This window comes from Vidua macroura, chromosome 9 (assembly GCF_024509145.1).
Source record: "Vidua macroura isolate BioBank_ID:100142 chromosome 9, ASM2450914v1, whole genome shotgun sequence".
NCBI lineage: Eukaryota > Metazoa > Chordata > Aves > Passeriformes > Viduidae > Vidua > Vidua macroura.
This window is the reverse complement of record NC_071579.1, coordinates 31822105-31845923: the sequence shown is the minus strand read 5'-3', so window position 1 is coordinate 31845923 and position 23819 is coordinate 31822105. Positions and strand designations below refer to the sequence as shown.

Here is a 23819-nt window from a genome sequence, read left to right as displayed (position 1 = left end):
CAATTCCCAATTCCCAATGTCCCATCCATCCCTGCCCTCTGGCACTGGGAGCCATTCCCTGTGTCCTGTCCCTCCCTGCCTTGTCCCCAGTCCCTCTGCAGCTCTCCTGGAGCCCCTTCAGGCCCTGCCAGGGGCTCTGAGCTCTCCCTGGATCCTTCTCCTCTCCAGGTGAGCACCCCCAGCTCTCCCTGGATCCTTCTCCTCTCCAGGTGAGCACCCCCAGCTCTCCCTGGATCCTTCTCCTCTCCAGGTGAGCACCCCCAGCTCTCCCTGGATCCTTCTCCTCTCCAGGTGAGCACCCCCAGCTCTCCCAGCCTGGCTCCAGAGGGGCTCCAGCCCTGCAGCAGCTCCATAATTTCCTTTCTGGTGTCCATCTGTGCTTCCTTGGCGCCCGGATCGGGCGGTGCGGGCGGGCAGAGCCGAAGCGCGGCTGCGGCAGCAGAACGAGCCGTCCCTCCCTGCCGGTGGCTGCTTTCGGCTCCCCTCTGCAGCCCCTCGCTGTTTCCCACCCCTTTGTGTGCCGGTGCCTCTCCGTGGCTCTGCTGTCCCCAGCAGGATGGAATGAGTCACTCAGCCTGGAAAATCCCTTTGTTCTGCTTCCCCCGGAGCCCAGAGAGGTCCCACGGCAGAGTTTGGGTCCAGCAGGGCTGCTCTGGGAAATCGGATGGTGCACAAAACACATCGAGGGCTGCATCCTCCAGAGGCTCGGCCCGTGGGCTTTTCTCTGTTCTTGTGGCAAGATTAACTCCTCTCTGCTGAGGGGAGGCTGGGCTGCTTTGGGGAGCAGCAATGACAGAATCTCCCCTATTAATTAATTCACCTCCGTAAATTCATTTTCTATTCACTGTGTCCAGCTCTGCTCCTTCATCCCAGCCCTGCTCCCACGGCTTTCCCGGTGCCATTCTCGTGGGATTTGCCCTGGGAAGGTGGCACCGGGGGCTGGCACTGATGGGGAGCCTGGTGAGACCCAACCACAGCCTCAGCTCTCACATCCTCTGCTCTGAAATGCCAGCCTGGTTTCAGTCTGTGCCACTGAGCTCAGCCCTGGGCAGGACTCCTCAGCCTCCTCCCAAAACCCCACAAAGGCTCAGGGATGGGAGAGGCTCCCCCAGATCCCATCATTTTTAGTGATTATCCCCAGTTTTGTTGTGAGGCCGCCCCAGCTGCTGCTGGTTTTGCCCTGCCACGTTTTCAGAAGGGTTCTGCTGAGCCAGGCACTTCTCTGCAGCTTTGCACGAGCCTTGGTCACAATCTGGGCTTTGATCTCTGCTCTGTGTGCTCAGAAATCCCCCAAGGTCTGGGGTGTTACTGAGCTCTGTGAAACCTCCCAGCCTGAAATCCAATTTTAGCCCCTGCAGTGCCTTTATCTGCCACCCAATCTCTCCACAATTTACTGACAACCAAACCCTGGCAGGGCTTCCAGCACGGGGTGGGCTGGTGGGTGCAAACACCGAGTAAAACCAGCAGCACGAGGTTACTCAGAGCAGGTTTCTACCATCTCCTGGTCCTGCTGCTCTTCCCAAAGGGTTTAAGGTGCTTTTGGCCTTTGATCCTGGGGCTTTACCAGCTGCAGTAACCCAGACTGTGCAGATAAGAAGCAAATAAAGGTCACGCCATCAGTTGGTGACTAAGCTGAGCCTAAACCCAGCTCTCTGTGCTGCCAACCTCAAGCCAGAATGAATTCCACGTCCTCCTGCACGGCAGTGGCGTGAAGGGTTTAAAACCACAACGCAGATGCACATTTAAAACATCATTCGTTACGTGTTACATTTATTTATTGTTTCTTTGGTCTCGTTTCAGGTTAAATCCCTGTTAAATTCAGGTTAAATCCCCGGGCTGACTTTGCAGAGGTAAACAAGTCCCACAGGGGAGTCTCTGGCTGGTCTCTGGTGGTGGTGGGAGCTCCTTGCTCCTTCAACCCCCTGCTCTGATGGGCTGGAGCTCAGAGCAGGGGTGGGTGGCACCTTCTGTTCTCCAGCCCCCCTGAACTGCCTGCACCCAACTTCTTGTTTCTTTTAACTTGTTCCCTCCTTCCCCTTATATATATAAAAAAAAAAAACACCTTTTTTTGGTGAGAACTTTGGTAGTGATGAGACAGCACCGTGGTGCATCTCATCATGGTGGGGGGTGAAGATCATGGAATTCATTCCTGAGCTGATAAACAAGGAGTGAGGATCTCTGGCACTGGATCCAACTGCCAACGGTAAAACCAAGCTTAAAACAGGGGATAGAAAATCCTGGTGTTGAAAATTAGGGTGTTTGTAATATTTGAGGGAAGGAGGGATCCCTGAGAAGTTAAAATAAATCAGCTGGGAGTGACTTTGTGATCGGATTCATGGGATGCCCCATCACTGGAAGTGTCCCAGGCCAGGCTGGATGGGGCTTGGAGCAGCCTGGGATGGTGTTTGGGATCACAGAATCCCAGAATGGTTCGGGTTTGACCTTAAATCCCATCCAATCCCACCCCTGCCGTGGCAGGGACACCTCCCACTGTCCCAGGCTGTTCCCAGCCCTGTCCAGCCTGGCCTGGGACACTTCCAGGGATCCAGGGGCAGCCACAGCTGCTCTGGGCACCTGTGAGATATTCCCTTTAGCAGAAATATTCCCTTCACTAGCAGAGATACTCCCTTTTCCCCAGGAATCAGTGGGAGCGTGGCGCTGGTGGCTCTCTGCTGTCCATCCACGGTGGGAGCTGGGAATTCTCCCTCCCTGCCCCGCTGCTGGCAGAGCTGGAGCTGTGCCCCCTCTGCCCACTGCTCTGCCAGCAGGGATCCCTCCCGGGGCTGGAAATCCACCCAGCAGCTCCCTGTTTGCTGGCCAGAGGAGCATCTCCCACCTGGAGGTTTGGCAGCTCAAAGGTGAAAGAGCAGCACAAAGTCTCAGGATGTGGACGCTGAAATAAAAGAAAAAAAACCTTCCCTGCCTCATGCTCGGGCTGCTCGAGGTCGTGTGGTGCTCTTGTACAACTTCCTTCCTGCTCAGGCAGCACTCTCTAATTTCATTTTAGGCTCCCTGCCGTGCCACACTCACATTTCTGTGTTTTTTGCTGCCTCTGAAGAAGAATCCTCCCCTCCTTGCCAGGCCACTGCTCCTCTGGGAACAGCGACAGGTTCCTGGGGGCACGGAAGGAGCAAGCACGGCACACACGGGGGAGGTTTGGAAGTATTGAGGACAAACCACAAAATTAATCCATTTGTGCAACAGCCAATGGAGAAATGCTCACATTGCCGAGGAAAAATAAAAAAAAAATAACATTTGGGAATATTTTGTAAGTCTCAGAACACCTGGAAATGGTTTCAGGGCTGCTGTGTTTCACCTTCTGGGTGCCCAAAGATCCAAATCCATGCCCATGTGCCTGATAAATCCCATTTTCCTGTGCCACACTGCCCTTCCCACAGCGAGGCTGAGTGTGACAAAATGCTGTGAGATGATAAATCCCTCACCCAGTTCAGAGGGATTTTAAATCAGCCTGGCAGGAGGTGGAGGTTTGTTCTTACCCGAGTGGGTTTTTATTGGGAATGGGAGGAAAATGAAATACAGAAAAGATTCCATGTTCTTGGTACCCGTGTGACTCATAAATCCTCCTTGGTCTGTTCATCAGGAGCAATCCCAAAATATTTTCCACTTCTCTGCCAGGATGTCTGAGGGATTTTTTTATCCATTTGAACTGCAAGTAGCTCCAGAAATGAAGTGCTCCAAACATTTGGGAATGAAATGCTTCAAACATTTGGGAATGAGATGCTCCAAACCTTTGGGAATGAAGTGCTCCAAACATTGGGAATGAAATGCTTCAAACCTTTGGGAATGAAATGCTTCAAACATTTGGGAATGAAGTTCTCCAAACCTTTGGGAATGAAGTGCTCCAAACCTTTGGGAATGAAATGCTCCAAACATTGGGAATGAAGTGCTCCAAACCTTTGGGAATGAAGTTCTCCAAACCTTTGGGAATGAAGTGCTCCAAACCTTTGGGAATGAAGTGCTCCAAACCTTTAACAAGAGGACGATGCTGAGCAGTAACTGAAGTTATTGCACCCCGCAGGAATCTCCTGCTTGGCATTCCAGGAATCCAAGCTTTATGGGCTTTTTTGCTTCTGCCAGTGTGAGGTAAGGTTAAAATTGGGATTCCCAGGCAGCCACAAGAACCTGCAGTGGAGTAAGAGGGCAAAATTCCAATGGGGAGTTTTGCTCTGGCTCTTCCATTGGCAATGCCGGTGCTGGCGCCGCCTCGGTCGCTGCTCCAGGGCTTTATCCCCAATTCCAGCTCCTCTCAGGACAGCCCTCCCATGCTCTGTGGGGATTTGCATCCACAGACTCCCTGTTGGTGGCTCTCAGGCAGGACAGCAGCTCCTCGGGGACCAGCATCTGCTGGGGGCCATCTCCGGGCGGCTCCCAGCGCTGCTCCGGGACGGAGCCGTGTCCCGCCTGCCCTGGGAATTCCAGGCTGCTGTTGAGCACGAGGTTGATCTTCTCCAGCAGGCACACCTGGGGCGTCCCTCCCTGCTGGTCCCACAGCTGGGGGACGGGGCTGGTGTAGTCCCGGGAGAAGATTCCCACCTCCGGCTGCGGGACCGCCGCGGGCGGCTGCGCCCGGTAGATTCCAGCAGCGACGTATCCCAAAGCGTTCCTGTCGGAGAGCTGGGGTTTGTAGGCACCCAGCTGCCCTGGGGCCGGGGTGCTGGGGGTCCTCGGGAGCTCCCTGGGCTCGGGCACCTCTGCCCTGGCCTTGGTGTCCAGGCTCTGGTGCCGCTCCTGCGCCGGCACCTCCTCGACCTGCGTGACCGCGGGGTCAGCGGGGGCCAGGAACGGCTCCTGGAGGCTGTCACCGGGGAAATCAGCCTTGTCCTGGGGAAAAGCGAGGGCAGATTTTGTTAACAGGAGAGCTGGCGTGAGGGCCTGGAGCAGCCTGGCCCAGGGGGTGGGATGGGATGAGCTGTCAGGTCCCTCCCAGCCCGCGGTGGCTGTGGCCACGGAACACAGAGAATGTGGAATTCAGGTGTGAAGCCTCAGCCAGTCCAGGCTCCCACATCCCTGGGAAAGGATTCCTGGGCAGTTCCCAGCACCTCAGAGCTGAAACCTCTCCCCATCCCTGTTCCTCACACAAGCTGCCTTCTCCCAGCTAACAGGGAATATTACCAGAGGAGATGGCCTCCAGTCGTGCCAGGGGAGCTTTAGGTTGGATTTTTAGGGAAGTTTTCTTCGTGGAAAGGGCTGTCTGGCCCTGGCACAGGGGTGGAGTCCCCATCCCTGCAGGGATTTAAAAGCCCTGTGGATGTGGCACTAGAGGTGGCCGTGGCACTGCTGGGGGATGGTTGGACTCGATGGTCTCAGAGGGATTTTCCAACCTGAATAATTCTGTAAAGCCGAGCTTTAATCTGAGGGGAAGCAAAGGCAGGAGATAACTCTGCCCTCACCTGGAGTGACTTCACCACGCTGCTGTTCTCCATGTGGGGAAAGTCTTCAAACAGCCACTTTGGCAAGAGGGACACAAGGGTGGCCTTGATCCTTCACCAAAAGGGAAAAAACAAACCCCAACTGTTACTCCAAGGTATTATTCAGATATTCCTCACGCAGCGTGAAACTGCCTGGGTAGGAAGGACACAGGAAGAACATCCAGCCTTGGAGCAGGGCTTGGAAACTCTGGGTTCCCCATTCTTTAATTTCACCAATTTCACGTTTATTTGACTTTTTTTTTGTTGGTCTCTGCCTTACTGTAGAGCACCAAAAGTCCTTTCATATGACAGCCTGATAAATGTGTGACACTGCCCTCAGGCTGAGGTGAAAAGGACTCTGTAGCTGATTTTAAAACATCCCAGAAGAAATTTTATATTTCTTCTATATAAAAAAAAAAAAAAAAAAAAAAAAAACAACCAGACAAAAACAAAACAAAACAAAAAACACCAAAAAAAATCCCCAGAAAAGCCCCCAAAAAAGGGTAAAAAAATTATGAATTAGAAATAAGGAAAGAAGACATGGAGGAGAAAGGAATACCTTTTCCTGACTGATTTTTTAAACATCACAATTGCAAAAAGAACCGATAATCCGACCACGCTGAGGCTCAGTCCCAGGAAAACTCTGATGTCACCATCTGCAGGAGGATGGAGAGGGAGGGGGTCATGGCCTCAGCGGTTCAGTCACTCACCATTTCCTACCCCAGCTGCCAGAAATGCTGACGTGAATTCCTCAGCCCGGGCTGGTTTTGCTTTTGGTTTAAGAGCTGTAAGAGATCGTGACCTTTACCAGAGGATGTGCAAGCAGAGCATCCCCAGATGGGTGGGAAATGCTGAAACGAGGCCCTGGCTGGACTGTAGGATGGAATCAGCCTCTTGCATGGGTGAATTTGCTCTTTTCCTGGTTTTGGCACCTCCCCCTTGGACTGGACGTGGTGTTTTAACCTCATTAGAAAGCAAAACTCAAAGCTTGCATCCTGCGGGTGCTGCTCACCCCTGAGAGCACCACGGCCTTCCCTGCACGTGGGGAAAAAATCTCCTTTATTGGCCCTGACCTCCCCAAAGCATCCGGGAGCTCTCAGTTCCCGCTGCCAGGAGCTGCTGGGGTTAAACCTGGGGAGAAAGGCTGGCTTGGCAAGGCCGAGCTGCCCTCCTTACCCTGAGGCATCTCGCTGTAGGCGCTGCCCAGGAGCGGCTCCTCTGCCGGGGCTGGAACAGAGAGGGAGAACAGGCGTCTGTGGTTCATTTAGAGGGCTGGGGGTGACACAAAACCTGGCTTGGCTCTTCCTTTTTAGAAAAATAAACAGCGGTGCGAGGAGAACGATCCAGCTCCCTGGAGGAATGAGTAACCCCAGCTCTGCCTGGGCTCTCCACAACGTCCCCACGAGGAAATGAGATGTGGATCAGCTCCTGTCCCCACCCACAGAGCAGCTTCCCTGCGCGTCCCTCCCTCCCCTCAGCACCCCAAAACAAGGATTCAGTGCCCCTGGGGAACTCCACCATTTTCCACCAGCACTCCCAGGTTGTTTAACAGCTTTTCCAGAGAAGTTGTGGCAGTGCCCAAGGCCAGGCAGGACACTGGGCTGGGAGCAGCCTGGGACAGTGGGAGGCGTCCCTGCCATGGCAGGGGTGGCACTGGAGGGGCTTTGAGTCCCTCCCAACCCAACCCAGTCTGGGATTCTGTGATTCCCAAAGTGCCTGAACCCCTTGGGAATGAATTTCCTGATTATTTCCCTGCAGTGAGGGAAGGTCTGCAGCTGAAGGCGCTGCCACGGCAAGAAGCCTCCTTCTGCTGAAGCCAGCAGCCAGCTTCGATCCTGGCCGGGTTCAGCAATTCCCTCGGGATCCCTTGTGCTTGATTCGGTGCCACAGAGGAGGGCCCTGCCCCGAGGACAACACCCAACAGCCAGGGCTGACCACGGGCCCCCCAGCCAGGAACGTCTGCTTCCGTTTCTTGGGAGCAGCTGCCCTTCCCCAAGGGCTTCTCCAGAGCCACGGAGCTGCTCTGGCCCAGGAAAAGTCCCCGAGCAGCTGCAGAGGACCCATCTCAGGTGCCACGGGAGCCAGGAGCTGAGGATGTCACCTCAGGCGTCACCTGCAGGTCCCTCTGGCTCTGACAGCCCTTAATGGCCCTGCCCAGCCCCACCTGGGCCCTCCACCCACCCCTGCCCGGGGCGGGCTCTATTTAAGCCCAGCCCTGGCCCTCAGCCCCGCCTGGGCTGGGCTGGGGCAGCTCTGGAGGTCGCACCCTGCTCTGGTGTCACGCCCTGCTCTGGTGTCGCACCCTGCTCTGGTGTCACACCCTGCTCTGGTGTCACGCCCTGCTCTGGTGTCGCACCCTGCTCTGGTGTCACACCCTGGCCTCACCCTCCCGAAGACCTGCCCAGCTCTGGAGGGCACCCAAAGCCCCCCCAGTGACGCCGATGATGCTGTTCCTTTGCAGGCTGGCTCGTGCCCTTCCCCAAACCCCTTCCAGCGCCGAAGCTGCCTGATCCAGCTGGAGATGTCCCTCCCAAGGCGTTCTGTGACTGCCACTGCAGGTAGGGAGGGCGGGCTGGGTCTGCCCAGCTGCCCTCTGGAAAAGCTCTTTGCTCTGTTTTGGTTTATCTGTAACATCTTATTGGGAGTTCCGCGTTTGCAGCCTCGCTTCTCTGCCGCAGGAAGGGACAACCACTCCACTGGGGCATCCGCTGAAGGAAAAATGAGGCTTTGGGCTGTTCGAGGACCAGCTAGAGATGGGTTTTACACCAATGCGTCGACTAAAGCCTCACTTTTCCTGCCCTGCTCGGTGGGGAGGGTTTGCCCTGCTCCTGACGCCGGGAATGCCCCGCGGCTGAGGCGCTGGGGAGGAGCAGCAGCCTCGGCCCGGGCGGGCTCACCTGGGCTGGAGCCGGGCGCGCTGATCCCGCCGGGGTACACCGCGAACAGCCGCACGCGCGGGGCGGCCCCCGCCGCCGGCCCTGCCGGGGAGAGCCGCGTCTGCCTTCAGCACGGCGGGTTTTGGCTGCTGGCACGGCTCGAGGCTCGGCCAGGGGCTGCTTACGGAGTGCCGAGAGCGCTGTGGGCCTGCTGGCGCTCCTGGCCCCTCCAGCTGAATTTAAATTCATTTTCTCTCCCTCCCCATCCCCTCCTTCCCCTGTGATCTTCACCCAGGCACCCAAATCCCACTGTCTGCGCTCAAAGCTCCAACTGCTTCCCTCCTCCTCCTTCCCTAAGGGCTCTTCATGGCCCCAGTCCCCCCAAAAACAAGTGGGCAGGGGCTCGAATTCAAACGAAGCTGCCCTGATAGCCCGATTTGGGTGGAGAAGGTCCCGATTTGGGTGGAGAAGGCCCCGATTTGGATGGAGAAGGTCCCGATTTGGATGGAGAAGGTCCCGATTTGGGTGGAGAAGGTCCCGATTTGGGTGGAGAAGGTCCCGATTTGGGTGGAGAAGGTCCCGATTTGGGTTCATTAGGTCCCGATTTGGGTGGAGAAGGTCCCGATTTGGGTGGAGAAGGTCCCGATTTGGGTTGATAAGATCCCGATTTGGGTTCATTAGGTCCCGATTTGGGTTCATTAGGTCCCGATTTGGGTGGAGAAGGTCCCGATTTGGGTGGAGAAGGTCCCGATTTGGGTGGAGAAGGTCCCGATTTGGGTTCATTAGGTCCCGATTTGGGTGGACAAGGTCCCGATTTGGGTGGACAAGGTCCCGATTTGGGTTGATAAGGTCCCGATGAGCTGTGCCACGCACAAAGGGGATTCCTGGCTGCCCTACCTTGGATGTAGGTGTGTGTTTCCTGGTGTGGCACTCTCTCCCAGCTGTACTGCTCCTGCTGGCCGTGCTGGGAGCTGGAGCCCCACTCCAGGATGAACCAGAGCAGGGGGCTCCGGCTCTGCCGCGGGGGCCGCCACTGGACCAGGAACCTGCTCTGCTGCTCAGCCTTCACCTCCACGGCCTCTGGGGCTGGGAATTCTGTGGAGAAAGAGGGCAGGGGGCTGTCACCCCGAGCCCATCCTTGGAGACTGGGAAGGGTCAGCCCAGCCCAGCACAAACGTGGCTTTCCTTGGAAGGGTTTGAAAACTGAAGGGTGAGCAGGGAATTATAGAATATGGTGGGTTTGTATATAAACACACACACTATATATACAAAAATCTATATTTATGTATTGATCTCTATTTCATAGAATTATTTAGTTGGAAAGGACCTTAAAGATCAAGGCCACCACTGCCCCCTGTCCCCAAGTGCCACATTCATGGGGCTTTTAAATCCCTCCTGGCATGAGGACTCCACCCCTGCCCCAGGCAGCTGTGCCAGAGCTGGAGAACCTTTCCATGAAGGAATTTTCCCAAATATCCACCCTGAGCCTGCCCTGGCCCAGCCTGGGGCCGTTCCCTCTCCTCCTGTCCCTGTTCCCTGGAGCAGAGCCCGACCCCCCCGGCTGTCCCCTCCTGGCAGGAGCTGTGCAGAGCCACAAGGGCCCCCTGAGCCTCCTTTTCTCCAGGCTGAGCCCCTTCCCAGCTCCCTCAGGGATTCTCCAGCCCCTTCCCAGCTCCCTCAGGGATTCTCCAGCCCCTTCCCAGCTCCCTCAGGGATTCTCCAGCCCCTTCCCAGCTCCGTTCCCTGCCCTGGACACACTCCCAGCCCCTCACTGTCCTTCCTGGCGTGGTGACCCCAGAGCTGTCCCCAGCAGTGCCAGCACAGGGGACAGGCACTGCCCTGGGGCTGTGCCCACGCTGTGGCTGGCACAGCCCAGGTGCCCGTGGCCCTCCTGGCCAGCTGTGCTCATCCCCAGCCAGATGTGGAGCTCTGTGCCTGCGAATCCCAAAACCATCGGCTCTGTCACGTCACCTGTCACTGCTTACCAGAAACGTGCACGGTTCTGATAAGCATCAGGGCTTAGAGAGGTTTTTCCACCTTATTTCTATTCAGTTTCTTTTTAGTCATGTCTTTGTCCTCTGCTTGAATGGGGCTTTCCCCTCCCATTGCTCATTCAGAGACATTTTTCAGAACTAGCATGGCTAGTGGGGAAAACCACAGCCCAGGGCACAGGGACCATAAGGTGGTCCTAAAAGGATTTAGAAAGGTTTTTTCCCCCCCTTCTTTTTGATTTTGAAAGGACCCAGCTCCCAGGGGGGGTTGGCAGAGGCTGCAGGAGCTGTTCTGGAGCAGAGGAGCAGCCTGGCACCCTTTGCTTTGCCAGACAACAGTGGCAGGGCAAATTTATTTTTAAGTTTGTTGCTGCAGCCTTAGGAGGTGAAGGGCTGAGATTCCAGAACCTAAAGGAACTCCAGGAGAGCTGCAGAGGGACTGGGGACAAGGCAGGGAGGGACAGGACACAGGGAATGGCTCCCAGTGCCAGAGGGCAGGGATGGATGGGACATTGGGAATTGGGAATTGTTCCCTGGGAGGGTGGGCAGGGGCTGGGCTGGAATTGCCAGAGCAGCTGTGGCTGCCCCTGGATCCCTGGCAGTGCCCAAGGCCAGGCTGGACACTGGGACTCGGAGCAGCCTGGGACAGTGGGAGGTGTCCCTGCCATGGCAGGGGTGGCACGGGATGGGCTTTAAGGTCCTTCAATCCCAAACCCAAATTCTGGGATTCTGTGACTTTTTCCTGTTCATGAGCTCTGCCTGCCCCGGTGCCTTTTCTCACAAAACCCTGTGGTGCCACCCTACCTTCCTGAGCCGCAGCCCGGCTTAGGGGGATGCTGGCAGGGCTGGAAGCCCCTTTGGAATTGCGGGCGGTGACGAGGAGGCGGCGGGCTCCCGGCGGCACCAGCACCGTGCACTCGGTGCCGGCGGTGCGGCACAGCAGCCGCGCTCCCGCGGGGCTCTCGGCGCTCACGGCGTAGCCCAGGATCCTCCCGCGGGCATCCCGGGCTGCCAGCGGCTGCGAGGGGCGACAGCGGCGGAGATGTGAGCGGCGTGACACCGAGACGCCCGGCCGGGACAGCTGTCCCCCCGGCCGGTGACACGTTTGACAAGGATGGAGGGATTGGGCTCCGCGCCGGGCGGGCGTTTTCCTGCCGTCCCCGCGGCCGAAGGGCTCCTCGGGGCGGGCGGCACCTGCGGCTGCTCGGGGAGGAGCAGCGGAGCCGAAACCTCGCGGAGGCGGCCCAGAACCTCCTTACCTTGATCAAGACCGTCACCTCGTGGCTGCCGTTGGGCAGGGCCGGGCCCAGGCGCCGCCACACGGCGGGAGCGGCGGCGGGGGCTGCGGGAGGAGCGGGGACACCGTGACGCACCGGGGGTGGCACCGGGACACAGCGGAGGGCAGCCCGAGGGGACACCGGGACACACCGGAGGGACACACCGGAGGAACACCGTGACACAGCGGAGGACACCGGGATACACCGGGGGTGGCACCGGGACACAGCGGAGGGCAGCCCGAGGGGACACCGGGACACACCGGAGGGACACCGTGACACAGCGGAGGGCACCCGGGGCTCCCACGCACCCGCAACCCCCCAGAAAGCCCCTCCCGACCGGGGCCCTGCGGCTGGCAGAGGAAAGGGCGCAGACGGAGAGCACCGGCGGGCGCTGCTTTTTGGGGTGAGACCGCCCCCGGTTCCCCGCTAGCAGCGGGGAGGGAGGGCAGCGCTCCCCGGGCAGCCCGGGATGGCCGAGCCGGGCTCATGCCGAGGCCAGCAGCTGGCACGGATGGGCGGAGCTGGCTCAGGGTGACCGGGATTTGTCGCCACACTTGGGCTGATGTGATTTTTCCACCCAGGAGCGGCAAAGCAAGCCACTAAGGATCGTGGAATCTGTTGGGTGGGAAAAGCCCTCCGAGAACATCCAGCCCAACCACCCCCAGCGCTGCCGCGGCCCCATGTCCCCAAGTGCCACAACCACAGGCACTTTGAAACCCCCCCAGGGTGGGGACAGCTGTGCCAGGGCTGACAAATGCCACACGCGGGTGTCGCCGGCGCTGAGCCCACCTGCCTCGGGGGTGCGGTACAGGAAGGGGGGGCTCCAGGCGCTCCAGGGGCTGTGGGCGGTGCCGAGCCGGCACCTGGCCTGGAACACGAACTCGGTGTCGCTCTGCAGCTCGTGCCGCCAGCTGGGACCCTCCAGTGCCACCGTGTCGCACGGCTCCACCTGCAAGGGAAGCGGGGCGCTGGGGGAGCGGGGCCCGGCGGGTCCCCACTGCCACCGCCACCCCCGGGACGGGCAGGACCCGCCCTGTCCCCTCCAGTGCCACCCTGCGGGGCGCAGCCAGAGCCCCCAGCCGCGCTGGGGGGAGATTTTGGGGCTCCTGTGGCAGCTGGGGTCCAGGCTCAGCCCTGGCAGCACCCAGGGGTGTTTCCAGGGGTGTTTCCATCCCTGCCCTGTGTGGTTTTGTGTGGGGTGTGCGCTGAGCATCCCCCAGGATTCTGTGCCTTGTCCGTGCGGAGCGGAGCGTTCGGAAATATTTGGAATTCGGTCTTTCTGCTCAAAAAGCTGAGATAACCCTGGCCACGAGGCCGTCTGCTGCCCCAGATGGCATCAGCTCTGCTGCCCGCCGGGGTGGGAGCTGCCTGTGGCCGGGGGTGCCCATTCCCCAGGAGCAGCGGAGCAAAGGGGGTGGGTTTGGAGTGACCCCAAATATTCCCATTGCCCACGGGGTCTCCAGCAGGAACGGGACTGGCCTCTCTTTACCGGGGGCAGGCAAGGGGAGGTTTGGGGGTGCCGGGGGTCTCACGTGCCACGTCGGGGTGCCCGTGGCTCTGTGCCTCTCCTCGCAGTGCACGTTCCTCAGCTGGCTCCGGCTCCTCCAGCGCGTGGTGGTGCTGGCAGGCGACGTCTCCGTCGTCTCGGCGCCGATGACCTCGGGCAGAGCGGGGACCACTGTGGGGACAGGAGGGAAGGGGAGGGGTGGGGGCCGTCCTTGTGCCCAGGGGTGTCCCTAAAGTGACGCTGCAGGGCAGGGGGGCCACGCGCAGCCCCGGCACCGGCACGCTGTGCTGCTCGTGGGGGGACAGAGGGAGGGATGAAGGAGGGATGGATGATGGATGGACAGATGGATGGATGGAGGGATCAATGGATGGATGATGGATCAATGGATAGATGATGGAGGGATGGATGGATCAACGGATGGAGGGATGGACAGATGGATGGACAAATGGATGGATGGATGGAGGGATCAATAGATGGATGATGGCTGGATGGACAGAAGTATCAATGGGTGGGTGATGGAGGGATGGACAGATGGATGAATGGATGATGGAGGGATGGACAGATGGATGGACAAATGGATGGATGGAGGGATCAATAGATGGATGATGGCTGGATGGATGGAAGTATCAATGGATGGGTGATGGATGGAAGGATCAGTGGATGGATGATGGAGGGATGGATGATGGATGGATAGATGGATGGAGAGATCAATAGATGGAGGATGGATTGAAGGATCAGTGGATGGGTGGAGGGATGGGCAGATGGATGATGGATAGACAGATGGATGGACAGATGGATGGATGGAGGGATCAATAGATGGATGATGGATGGATGGATGATGGATCAGTGGATGGATGAAGGAGGGATGGACAGATGGATGATGGATGGATGATGGAGGGATGGACAGATGGATGGATGGATGGATGATGGATCAATGGATGGATGATAGATGGATGGATGGATGGATGGACAGATGGATGGATGGAGGGATCAATAGATGGATGATGGATGGATGGATGGATGATGGATCAGTGGATGGATGAAGGAGGGATGGACAGATGGATGGACAGACGGATGGGTGGCCATACCGAGCTCCTGCAGGCTGAGGTGCCGAGGGGCCGAGCGGGCAGTGCCCAGCACGTTGCTGGCCTGCACCCACGCCGAGTAGTGGCTGTCATTGTGCAGCTCTCTCAGCAGCACAGGTGAGTCTGCAGGGAAGACCTTTTCTTCCTCATCCTCCTCATCCTGTGCCAGCACCCTGGAAGCAGAAGGCAGCCCTGTCAGTGCCCGTCCCAGCACCAAACCCCTGCTAGCACGGCCACCCCGGCTCCTGAGGTGTCACAGCTTGTGACCAGGGCATGGCCACCCCCAAACCTGGCATTTGTCACCCCTAAAGCAAGCTGGAAACTCATTCCCTTCCCTGGCACTGCTGCTGGGCATTTATATTTTCACAGTGGGAAGGGAATTATTTCATTCCTTTCTGGCTGTGTGGTTCAGTTTGATCCCAAGCAAATTTAGGCAGGAGCTTTGTCCCTTCTCCTCACAAAGCTTCCATATGATGGGATTCAATGTCCTTAAAACTGAGTCAGGAGAACTGCAAGCCTGCCAGGCTGGTGCCACGGGGACCAGCCACGGCATCCTGGGATGGGGTGTGACGTGCCAGGTGGTGCCGTGGGGACCTTGGTGACACGGAGCATCCCGGGGTGGGACTGTGGCACACCGTGCAGCAGCCAGCACCTCTGCTTCAGCTTCAAGCTGGGCTTTGGGTTTTGGGGTTTGGGCAGCGTGAGGTTCATCCTCTCTCTATCCCGGAGGGAGCCCCAGCAGCTGGAAGCTGTCACTTCCCCGTGACGGGGCACGGTGGGACGTGAGCCGGGGCACTGCCAGGGCCCCGTCCTGCAGAGCGCGCCCTGCGGTGAGCGTGCGGCTCCGGGGCAGGAGGTGACAAAGCGTGAGCGGTAGGAAGTGGAACTGGGGCACGGCAGCCCCGCTGACACCGGGGCTGCCACCCGCCGAGGCCTCACCTGCGCAGGTGGAGGCTGTTCCGGGTGGGCAGGTGTGTGAGCCGTCCCCCATCCCAGCCGCACTCCAGGCGCTCCGAGCCCTCGGCGATGGCGCAGCTCAGGTTGCCGGGGGGGTCCGGAGGGTCTGCGGGGGCGAGGCCGGGTCAGGGCGCGGCCAGCCCGGCAGGAGCCAGCCCCAGCTCCGCGGGGCTCGGCACGGCCGAGGGGCCCGGGGGCACTCACAGCCCGCCCGGAGCTCCGCGCCGCACACCAGGCGGTCCCTCCGGGCGCAGCGGGAGAAGCAGGTGACGGTGGCGAAGGGCATCTGGAAACGGCGCAGCCGGAGCCGCACGGCGCCGCCGGGCAGGGCCAGCGGGGTCCCCTCGGCGAGGCTGTAGTTGAGGAGGATGAGGAGCTGCGCCGAGGGGCAGCCCAGCCAGGACTGGCAGCCGATGGAGATGTCGGAGCCCATCCGCACCACCGGCGCGGGCTCGATCCAGACGCGCCCCTTGCACTCGATGCTCGCAGCACCTGCGCCAAAGCGGGTGGGCTCCGGGGCTGTCCCGGGGCTGCAGGGCTCGGCAGGGAGCTGCTCCGCTCCCTGCCATGCCGCAGCAGCGCGCCTGGATCCTGCAGCGAGGGCATTACAGCCCGCCCTGCTCACCTTCACCCCCGTGGGCCGCGGGTAAACCGGGGGGCACGAGTGATGCCAGGGGGAAATTGTCCCCCCCCCGAGGGTGGGCAGGCCCTGGCACAGGGTGTCCCTGTGGCTGCCCCTGGACACTTTGGAAGTGTCGAAAGGCAGGCCGGATAGGACTGGGAGCACTCGGTCCCTGTCTGGGACCGGGTGAGCTCCGAGGTGCCTCCCAGCCCACACCAGGCCGGGGCTGGGATGAGCCCCCCGCCCGCAGCAGCGCCCCGGCCCCGCTGACTCATCCCGGCCCATCAGAAACAGCCCGTTTCGCCAGTTTCACCGATTTCAGCTTTTGCTCTAATGTTTAAATGACTGCAGGGAAATAACCCGCGCTCTCGAGAGCTCTGATCCCCAAGATTAGGGCGGCGGGGGCGCTGCCCTTCCCTATCAGATGAAGCTCTGCAGCAGCCCCGGCTCTCGGGCGCTATCGGCTCCATCTGCCCTTCCTGGAAAGGGCAGGGCTGTGCCCCGGCTGCGGGGCTGCAGGGGCAGAGCTCGGCACGGGGGCTGCAGGCACCTGGGAATGGCTCTGGGAGCTTGGGAATGGCCCCGGGAGCCTGGGAATGGCTCTGGGAGCTTGGGAATGGCCCCGGGAGCCTGGGAATGGCCCGGGGAGCTTGGGAATGGCCCCGGGAGCCTGGGAATGGCCCCGGGAGCTTGGGAATGGCCCCGGGAGCTTGGGAATGGCCCCGCTCCAAGGAGGGGAGAGGGAAGGAGAAGGAGCTGCAGGGCACGGGACCCCCCCCTGCACTGCTCCCCTCAAACACCACAGCTCTGTAATCCTATTCCCTGTCCTATTCCCACCCCAAATCCCCGCAGGTCCAGGGCGTTGCTCGGCTGCCACCAGCGTGGTGGCCCTGTCACCGTCACTCACCTGGGCACAGGCAGCAGAGCAGGACGGGCAGCACCAAAGCCTGGCCGGGCCCCGCCATGGGCTGGACTGCGGCATAGTCTGAGGGCTAAAAAGCCACGGAGCAAATCCTGCCGGGAGGAGCAGGAGCGGGGAAGGCAATGCGGGTTTGTGGCAGGGGAATCTGAGCAGCCCTGCCTTGGAGAAGGTGGGATTGGGGGGCAGGGGGTGCTGCCCCTCTGCCCAGAGCCACCCCGAGTGCTGGCTGCAGGGCTGGGCTCCCACGGGGGCAGGAGAGATGTGGACACCAGAGGTGCCTGAGGCTCAGGAGCACCTGGGAGGAGTGGGAAGGCTGGGGGAGCTGCTCAGCCTGGAGAGGAGGGGGCTCAAGGGGGGCAGATCCTTGGGGAGGATGGATGTCTGGTGGGGGAGCAAAGGTGAGGGAGCAAAACTCCTCCAAAAAACAGGACGGGAGGCAATGGGGCCAGGAAATCAGGAAAATCTAGCTAAACATGAAAAAAAAAAAAAGGTCTTTAAAGGTGCCCAGAGTGGGGCTGCTGCCCTGAGGGCTTGTCCTGCAGTCTCCATGCCTGGGGATGCTCAGACATGGTTTTATGGGATAGAAACTCCCTGTTTCCATAACATCATTCCCACAGGTCCTGCCCAGGCTGAGCCAGGCTCTTCCCAGCAGTGAAGCCCTTGAGACAGCCCCAAAATCCCAGGCCAGGCCTTCCCACCCGTCCCCAGGGAGTCACCCTTGTGCCTGCATCCCACAGCTGCTTAAATTCTTCCCTGCTCCCTTTGCCTCTCTCCACAGCCTCTTCGGGAGGATTCCCACAACCCAGGAAAGAAAGCCCAGCCTCACCAGCCTTGTGGGGCTTGGATGTGGGGCTGGAACCAGCAACCACGGCACAGACTGCTGAGGAACAGGGAAATGCAGCTCCCGGGGGGAAATTGCTCTTTTCCAAGAAAAGCACCCCCCTTGGAAGCATCCCCCTGGAGCTGGGGTGGCTCCAGCATCCCCACAGGCCCCTCTGGGGTCACAGAGCAGACCCTGAACCAGCCCTGCCACCCCCCTTCTCCTGCCCGGGGCTGCACCCCCAGCCAAGCCCACCCTCCCGGAGTTCCCTTCCCCATGCAATACCTGCTGGCAGGAATGGCAATTTTCCCTGGAGGGGGGCCAGAGTCCTCAGTAAAAGCTTCAAAATGCTGATTTTCAACCCAAACCAGGCCACCACCACCAGCAGCAGCAGCAGCAGCAGCAGCAGCGAGTGCTTCGGTGCTTCTCGTGCGGGGTGAGGTGACCTGGTTTGCTTTCAGGGCTGATCAAGTATTCATCACGGGTGAGTCAAACTTCGAGTGCCTCTCTATTACCTGACCTACAAAGAGAAGCTGTCGGTTCCCAAGTGCCCATGAGCCTTCTGCAAGCCAGAGCAGATGAAAAAAATGCACTTGGGGTCCTAGGAGAAGAGCTGAAAACTCTAAATCTGCCCAGCTCTGCGAGGCTCTGCCTCCTCTGGAATTACATTCGTGGTTTTATTCCAATTTAGAGGCGTCTGCAGACTCCAAAGCCAAAGGAGAGAGGCCATTTGGAGATGCTGGGCTTTGAGCTCGTCTCTGGTGAAGCCTCCTCGTGCACTGGGGCTAAAGAAACGGGAATTCCACGAAGAAGGGAGAAGCTGCTCCACGGTGCCAACCCAAATCCCGCGGAGCCTTCCCCAGTGGCTGTGCCAGGGAGGATAAGCGCAGGAGCAGCGGGTGAGGAGCAGCAGCTGGGACATTTTGGGGTTAAATGCAGGGGGCTGGGAGCTGGGGAAAGCAGGGATTCCTTACCTCGGCAGTGCTCAGGACGTGTGGCACCTCCATGGGAGCCTCCTGCAGCCGCCGTGGCCGGAGCTGCAGCAGCAGCAGCAGCGAGGGGCTGACCTACATAGAGCACCCGAGTTTCCCTCCCAGTCTGAGTCAGTCCTTGGGAAATCCCAGCATCCCCTCGAGCAGCAGCCTCGGGGGAAGGGGCGCCTCAAAGTTCTGGCAGGATTTGGGCTCACCCTGGTGGAGCTGAGCCCATCCCCGGGGGGTTGTTACGATCTCCTTGGGGGCGCAGCAGGGTCCCGGCTGCTGTCAGGGAAAGAACATTTCCTGCCCATCCCAGAGGCACGCAATGAAAGGTCCCCAAGGGACGGGGTTGTTTTCACCAGCGCTGAGTGTCACCCCCTCCGTGGCGCCCTCTGTCACCCCCTCTGTGCTCCTGCTGGTCCCCAGCTCACCGAGGGATGTCACAGGCAGCGCATTCCCAGCGCTGGGACATCCAAGGGATGCTCCAGGGATGCTCCGGCGCTCTCCACCCCGCCGCTCCCTCTGCAGAGCCCGGCGCTTCCTTCCTCGTGTCGCTTGGAGAGTTAAACCTCAAAAACTGTGTTAACCTCATTAGACACTGCAACCACAGGAAACCCCGCACTGCTCCCGCCTCTGCCTCGCAGGAGGAAATGTCGGGGAACAGAATTTACCCCCCCTCACCCCGGGGAAAGGCAGAGCCTCCCGCTGCCAGCAAGCCCTGGCTGCTCCGCGTTTTGGCTGATCCAGGGGGAATTTTTGTGGAAGGGAGAGCAGGAGCCTGCCGGCGCGGCGGGGTGAAGCCTCGCTGGGTGTGTGGTTATGTAATGTATGTAATGTGTGCAATGTGTGCAACGTGCCTGCGTGGTGGTAGGAACGTCTGGGTTTGTGTGGTTACGCACACCCCGAGTAGGACCGGGGGCGTTCAGTGGGAATTTCAGCTTTGGGATGTTCTGGGAATGTTCACACTGCTGGGGCTGCACGGCCGGCGTGCACGTCTGGAGCCAGCCCACCTCATCTGGGGCTGGGCCAGCACCGAAGACAAGCACATGTGGGCCCAGGTGGCACACCTGGAGCCAGGGCAGCACACCTGGAGCTGGCACGGTGCGGTGGGCTCTGCGGCCTTCCCAGGACGTGTCAGAGCCCCTCGGAGCTGCGGGCTCCCGCGTTTCTCAGCCCCCCGCGCTCCCGCTGCCGTTTGACTGCTGTGTCCTTATCTCTTATCTCTTCCTGAGCACCCGGAGCTGCAGCTCAGAGCTCCGGGGGCAGCAGGGCAGCAGAGGCGGGGCTCACACCCGGCTCTTTCCCACAGATTTCTCTTTCCCCTGCTCAGGAACCTCAGCTGCTGTCGCCTTCCTCTGAGGCAGCTGCACTGCCCCGACTTTCCACCCCGCCTCGTGTTCGGGGCTCTCTGTGCTTTGCTCAGGTATTCCTCAGAGCCTGATGGAAACTGAGGCACGTTAGGCTGGGTTTAGGGAGAAACTCCTCCCTGTGAGGGTGGGGAGGCCCAGAGCAGCTGTGGCTGCCCCTGGGTCCCTGCAGTGTCCAGGGCCAGGCTGGACAGGGCTTGGAGCAGCCTGGGACGGTGGAAGGTGGAACAAGGCGAGGTTTGTGCTCCCCTCCAGCCCAAACCATGCCAGGATTCTGTGATCCTGTGTCCGGAGGTGGAAACGCCTTCCCAGCACTCCGGTGCCCTGCAGAGAGCTCCTGCCGAGGCTGGCACGGCCCCGCAGCTCCTCCCAGCACAGCCGGGATGGTGCCTTGGCATCCCAGCCTGGCACGGGCTTGGGCTCAGTCGCCCCCGGCAGCGCCCCGGTTTTGGGGGCACCGCTCCGGAGCTGTGCCGTGCTTCCCCAGCGCCCCCGCGGCAGCGATGGCATCTCCGCGGCACTTCCCTGCCCTGCCCGCCCCCACCGCCACCGGCTGCTGCCACCACCTCCGTGCCCGCTCCGCTGTGCCCCGTGCCGGGCTCCGGAGCCCTTCCCCAGCCTGGGCCGGGTCTGGCAGGGGCATGAGAGCGGGTGAACGGCACGTCTGTTATCTTTGGTGGCCACGCTCGGGCAGGGAAGGGGAGGTCGGGACGGACGCGGCTCTGCTGAGGGAGCGGAGCTCCTGTGTCACCCCCAGAGCCGTGCCCGCCGCGGGGGACACAGGCGTGGCACAGGCTCGTCCCCTTGTCGCCCTGCTGGCAGCGCTGCGAGGGGACACCGGGTGTTTCATCTTAAAACCGCCGCGGTGGCACCTGAGCCGTGGCTGGGGACACTGTCCCCACGGGGGCTTCCCTGTCCCCACGGTGGGGTTCCCGGGGGACAGGGACACGCCAGAGGGACAGGGAATCAGCGCTGCTTGCGTCAAGTGCCGCTGGCACGGCGCTCCAGGCAGGATTAGGTTGCTCTGTGCCGCTGGAGCAGTAAATGTTCCCAAGTCGCAGCTCCGCTGCGGGCTCGGACAGCCCGGGGCTCGCTGCAGGAACAAGGAAGGTGATGCCAGTGCCAAAGGGGATTTGACTGTGATTTTTGGCTGGGGTAAAAGGGCACCCGAGATACGGGGAAGCTGCTCCCGGACTTTCAAGTCAGTTTGTCCTTCCTGTGAGCCGTGCCAGGGAGCAGCCCCGGCTCCTTCCCTGCGAGCAGGGCAGCAGCACGGACATGAATCAGCCGGGAAAAGGAAAGTTCGGGCAGGGCTCGCTTTTTTCCCCGCGAGGGGAGAGTGCCGGGGCGAGCCGAGCGTGCCGGGGCGAGCGGCGGCTCCTGCCCGCGGGGCCACCATGCCCCGCTTCCCTCCGGAGGCTGCAGGCCCTGGCTCTGCCCGGGCAGGTCATGGCAGCGAGAAAATCAGGCATAACCCTTCCCAAAAAGGGGCTGTAAACACAGCCACGGGCAATGAATGTCCCGCTGCTGCCTTCCCTCCTCACTTCGCCAGTGATCCCCAAATCAGCCCTGCAGCGGTTTAAAAGCCGTGTGGATGCACATGGGATAGGAGTGGCCTTGGCAGCGCCGGAATGCTTGGACTGGATGGTCTTTGAGGGCTTTTCCGACCTAAATGACCCAAGGTTTTATGGAAGCGCTGCTGTTTCCAAGCTGAGCTGATCCCTCATCCCCCATTCCCCCCACACCCCCGGTGCAGCTTTCCCGTGGCCGCAGCTTTGTCCCTCCACCCGCGCCCCGTCCCCTCGGGGGCTCCGGGACACTGTGGGGACTGAGCTGTGCCCAGGTGGGACCGGGCCGATGGGAGCGGATTCCCAGCGGTGACACCGAGGCGTGCGTGTCACCCTCGTCCCCCAGCTCTCACCGCGTCCCGTAGGGCGGAGGCGCCTTTGTGCTCCCAGCCGCCTTGTTTTGGGATTTTTCCACTTGGCGGAGCATAGCCCGGAGGGGAAGATTTAATCTCTGAAAGGGAAGGGCTGGTGCCAAAACCCTGCGTGCGGGGTCACCCGGCAGGGTGCTGGGCCCCCGGGGCCACCGTGCCAGGGACAGCGGTGCCAGCACGGCCCTGACCCCCCCAGTTCTGCCGTGGGGAGGGGCGGAGGGAGCCCTGTCCCCCTGCCCACACAGGGGACACGCGTTTGGTGTCCCCTTGTCCCTCAGCGCCCGGTGCCACCCCGTGTGTGACCTCACCTACGCCCCCCTTCCCCTCCTCGTGGCCCCCGTGCCCCCCCCGGGGGGTTCCCCTCGTCACTGCTGCCCATCCCAAACCCCCGTGCGATGCCCCCCTTGCTGTGCCCCCACACCCCCACCAGTGCCCCCCCACCGGTCCCCGTGCCGTGCCCACCCCTCCCCGCAGTGTCCCCAACCCGTCCCCCGTGCGATGCCCCCCCCCGGGCAGTTTCCCCCTGTCCCAACCCCTCCGCTCCAGCCCCCATCACATCCTCCCCCTATCAATGCCACCACCCCAGCGGTGCCCTCTGTGCCACCGCCCCACCCCATCACTGTCCCCATCCCTGCCCCCCCGTGCGATGTCCCCATCCCAATCCCCTGTGTGCTGTCCCCCATCCCAGCCCCTGTGCCGTGTCCCCATCCCTGTCCCCTGTCTCATCCCTGTCCCTATCCCTGTCCCCCATGCTGTGTCCCTGTCCCTGTTCCCATCCCTGTCCCCCCCGTGCCGTGTCCCCATCCCTGTCCCTATTCCTGTCCCCAGTGCCGTGTCCCCATCCCCATCCCTGTCCCCAATCCCCGTGTCCATCCCTGTCCCCATCCCTGTCCCCAGTACCATGTCCCCATCCCCGTTCCCATCCCTGTCCCCAGTGCCGTGTCCCCATCCCTGTCCCTCTCCCAATCCTCATCCCCGTCCCTATGCCCGCCCCATCCATGTCCCCAGTCCCTGTGTCCGTCCCTGTCCCCAATCCCTGTGTCCATCTCTGTCCCCATCCCTGTCCCTATCCTTGTCCCTCTCCCAATCCCCATCCCTGTCCCCCCCCGTCCCCCCCGTTCCCATCTCTATCCCCATCCCTGTCCCCAGTGCCATGTCCCCTGTACCGTGTCCCCATCCCGCTCCCCATCCCTGTCCCCCCCGTCCCTCTCCCAATCCCCATCCCTGTCCCCATCCCTGTCCCCATCTTTGTCCCCATCCCTGTCCCCAGTGCCATGTCCCCTGTACCGTGTCCCCATCCCCGTCCCCATCCCAATCCCCATCCCGGTCCCCATCCCTGTCCCCATCCCCGTTCCCATCCCTGTCCCCATCCCCGTTCCCATCCCTGTCCCCATCCCCATTCCCATCCCTGTCCCCATCCCAAAGCCCATCCCCATTCCCCTCCCCGTTCCCATCCCAATCCCCCTCCCCGTTCCCATCCCAATCCCCATCCCTGTCCCCCCCTGTCCCCACCCCTCTCCCCCTCCCCGTTCCCATCCCCGTTCCCATCCCTGTCCCCATCCCAATCCCCATCCCCGTTCCCAATCCCCATCCCCGTTCCCAATCCCCCTCCCCGTTCCCAATCCCCATCCCCGTTCCCATCCCCGTTCCCATCCCTGTCCCTATCCCCGTCCCCATCCCAATCCCCATCCCAATCCCCATCCCCGTTCCCAATCCCCATCCCCGTTCCCATCCCTGTCCCCATCCACATCCCTATCCCCGTTCCCATCCCAATCCCCATCCCAATCCCCCTCCCCGTTCCCATCCCCGTTCCCATCCCAATCCCCATCCCAATCCCTCTCCCCCTCCCCGTTCCCATCCCCATCCCAATCCCCATCCCCGTTCCCATCCCCGTTCCCAATCCCCATCCCCGTTCCCATCCCAGTCCTCATCCCAATCCCCATCCCCGTTCCCATCCCAATCCCCATCCCCGTTCCCAATCCCCATCCCAATCCCCATCCCCGTTCCCATCCCGTTCCCAATCCCCATCCCAATCCCCATCCCCGTTCCC

At 60.8% G+C, this 23819-nt stretch overlaps 1 protein-coding gene across 2 annotated transcripts; it reads right to left on the bottom strand.

Moving 5' to 3' along the window:
- Window positions 1–1765: 1765 nt before the first annotated feature.
- IL23R (interleukin 23 receptor) lies at window positions 1766–18978 on the bottom strand. Of its 2 annotated transcripts, XR_008438481.1 has the most exons (18): window positions 18895–18978; window positions 18461–18742; window positions 17772–18006; window positions 16652–16758; window positions 15327–15614; window positions 15105–15228; window positions 14169–14338; window positions 13106–13251; window positions 12363–12522; window positions 11556–11638; window positions 11101–11314; window positions 9203–9400; window positions 8327–8407; window positions 6606–6656; window positions 5989–6085; window positions 5412–5502; window positions 3845–4842; window positions 1766–3677 (listed from the first exon to the last, which is right to left on the bottom strand). XR_008438481.1 is itself a non-coding variant. In XM_053985711.1 (17 exons), exons 4-17 carry the CDS (start codon window positions 16707–16709, stop codon window positions 4246–4248), a joined length of 2358 nt encoding a protein of 785 aa, XP_053841686.1. In that variant the 5' UTR covers window positions 16710–16758; window positions 17772–18006; window positions 18461–18742; window positions 18895–18978; the 3' UTR covers window positions 1766–4245. The 2 variants fall into 2 exon arrangements, 1 of the variants encoding a protein (XP_053841686.1); XM_053985711.1 differs by having other exon boundaries at window positions 1766–4842.
- Between the last annotated feature and the right edge of the window lie 4841 nt (window positions 18979–23819).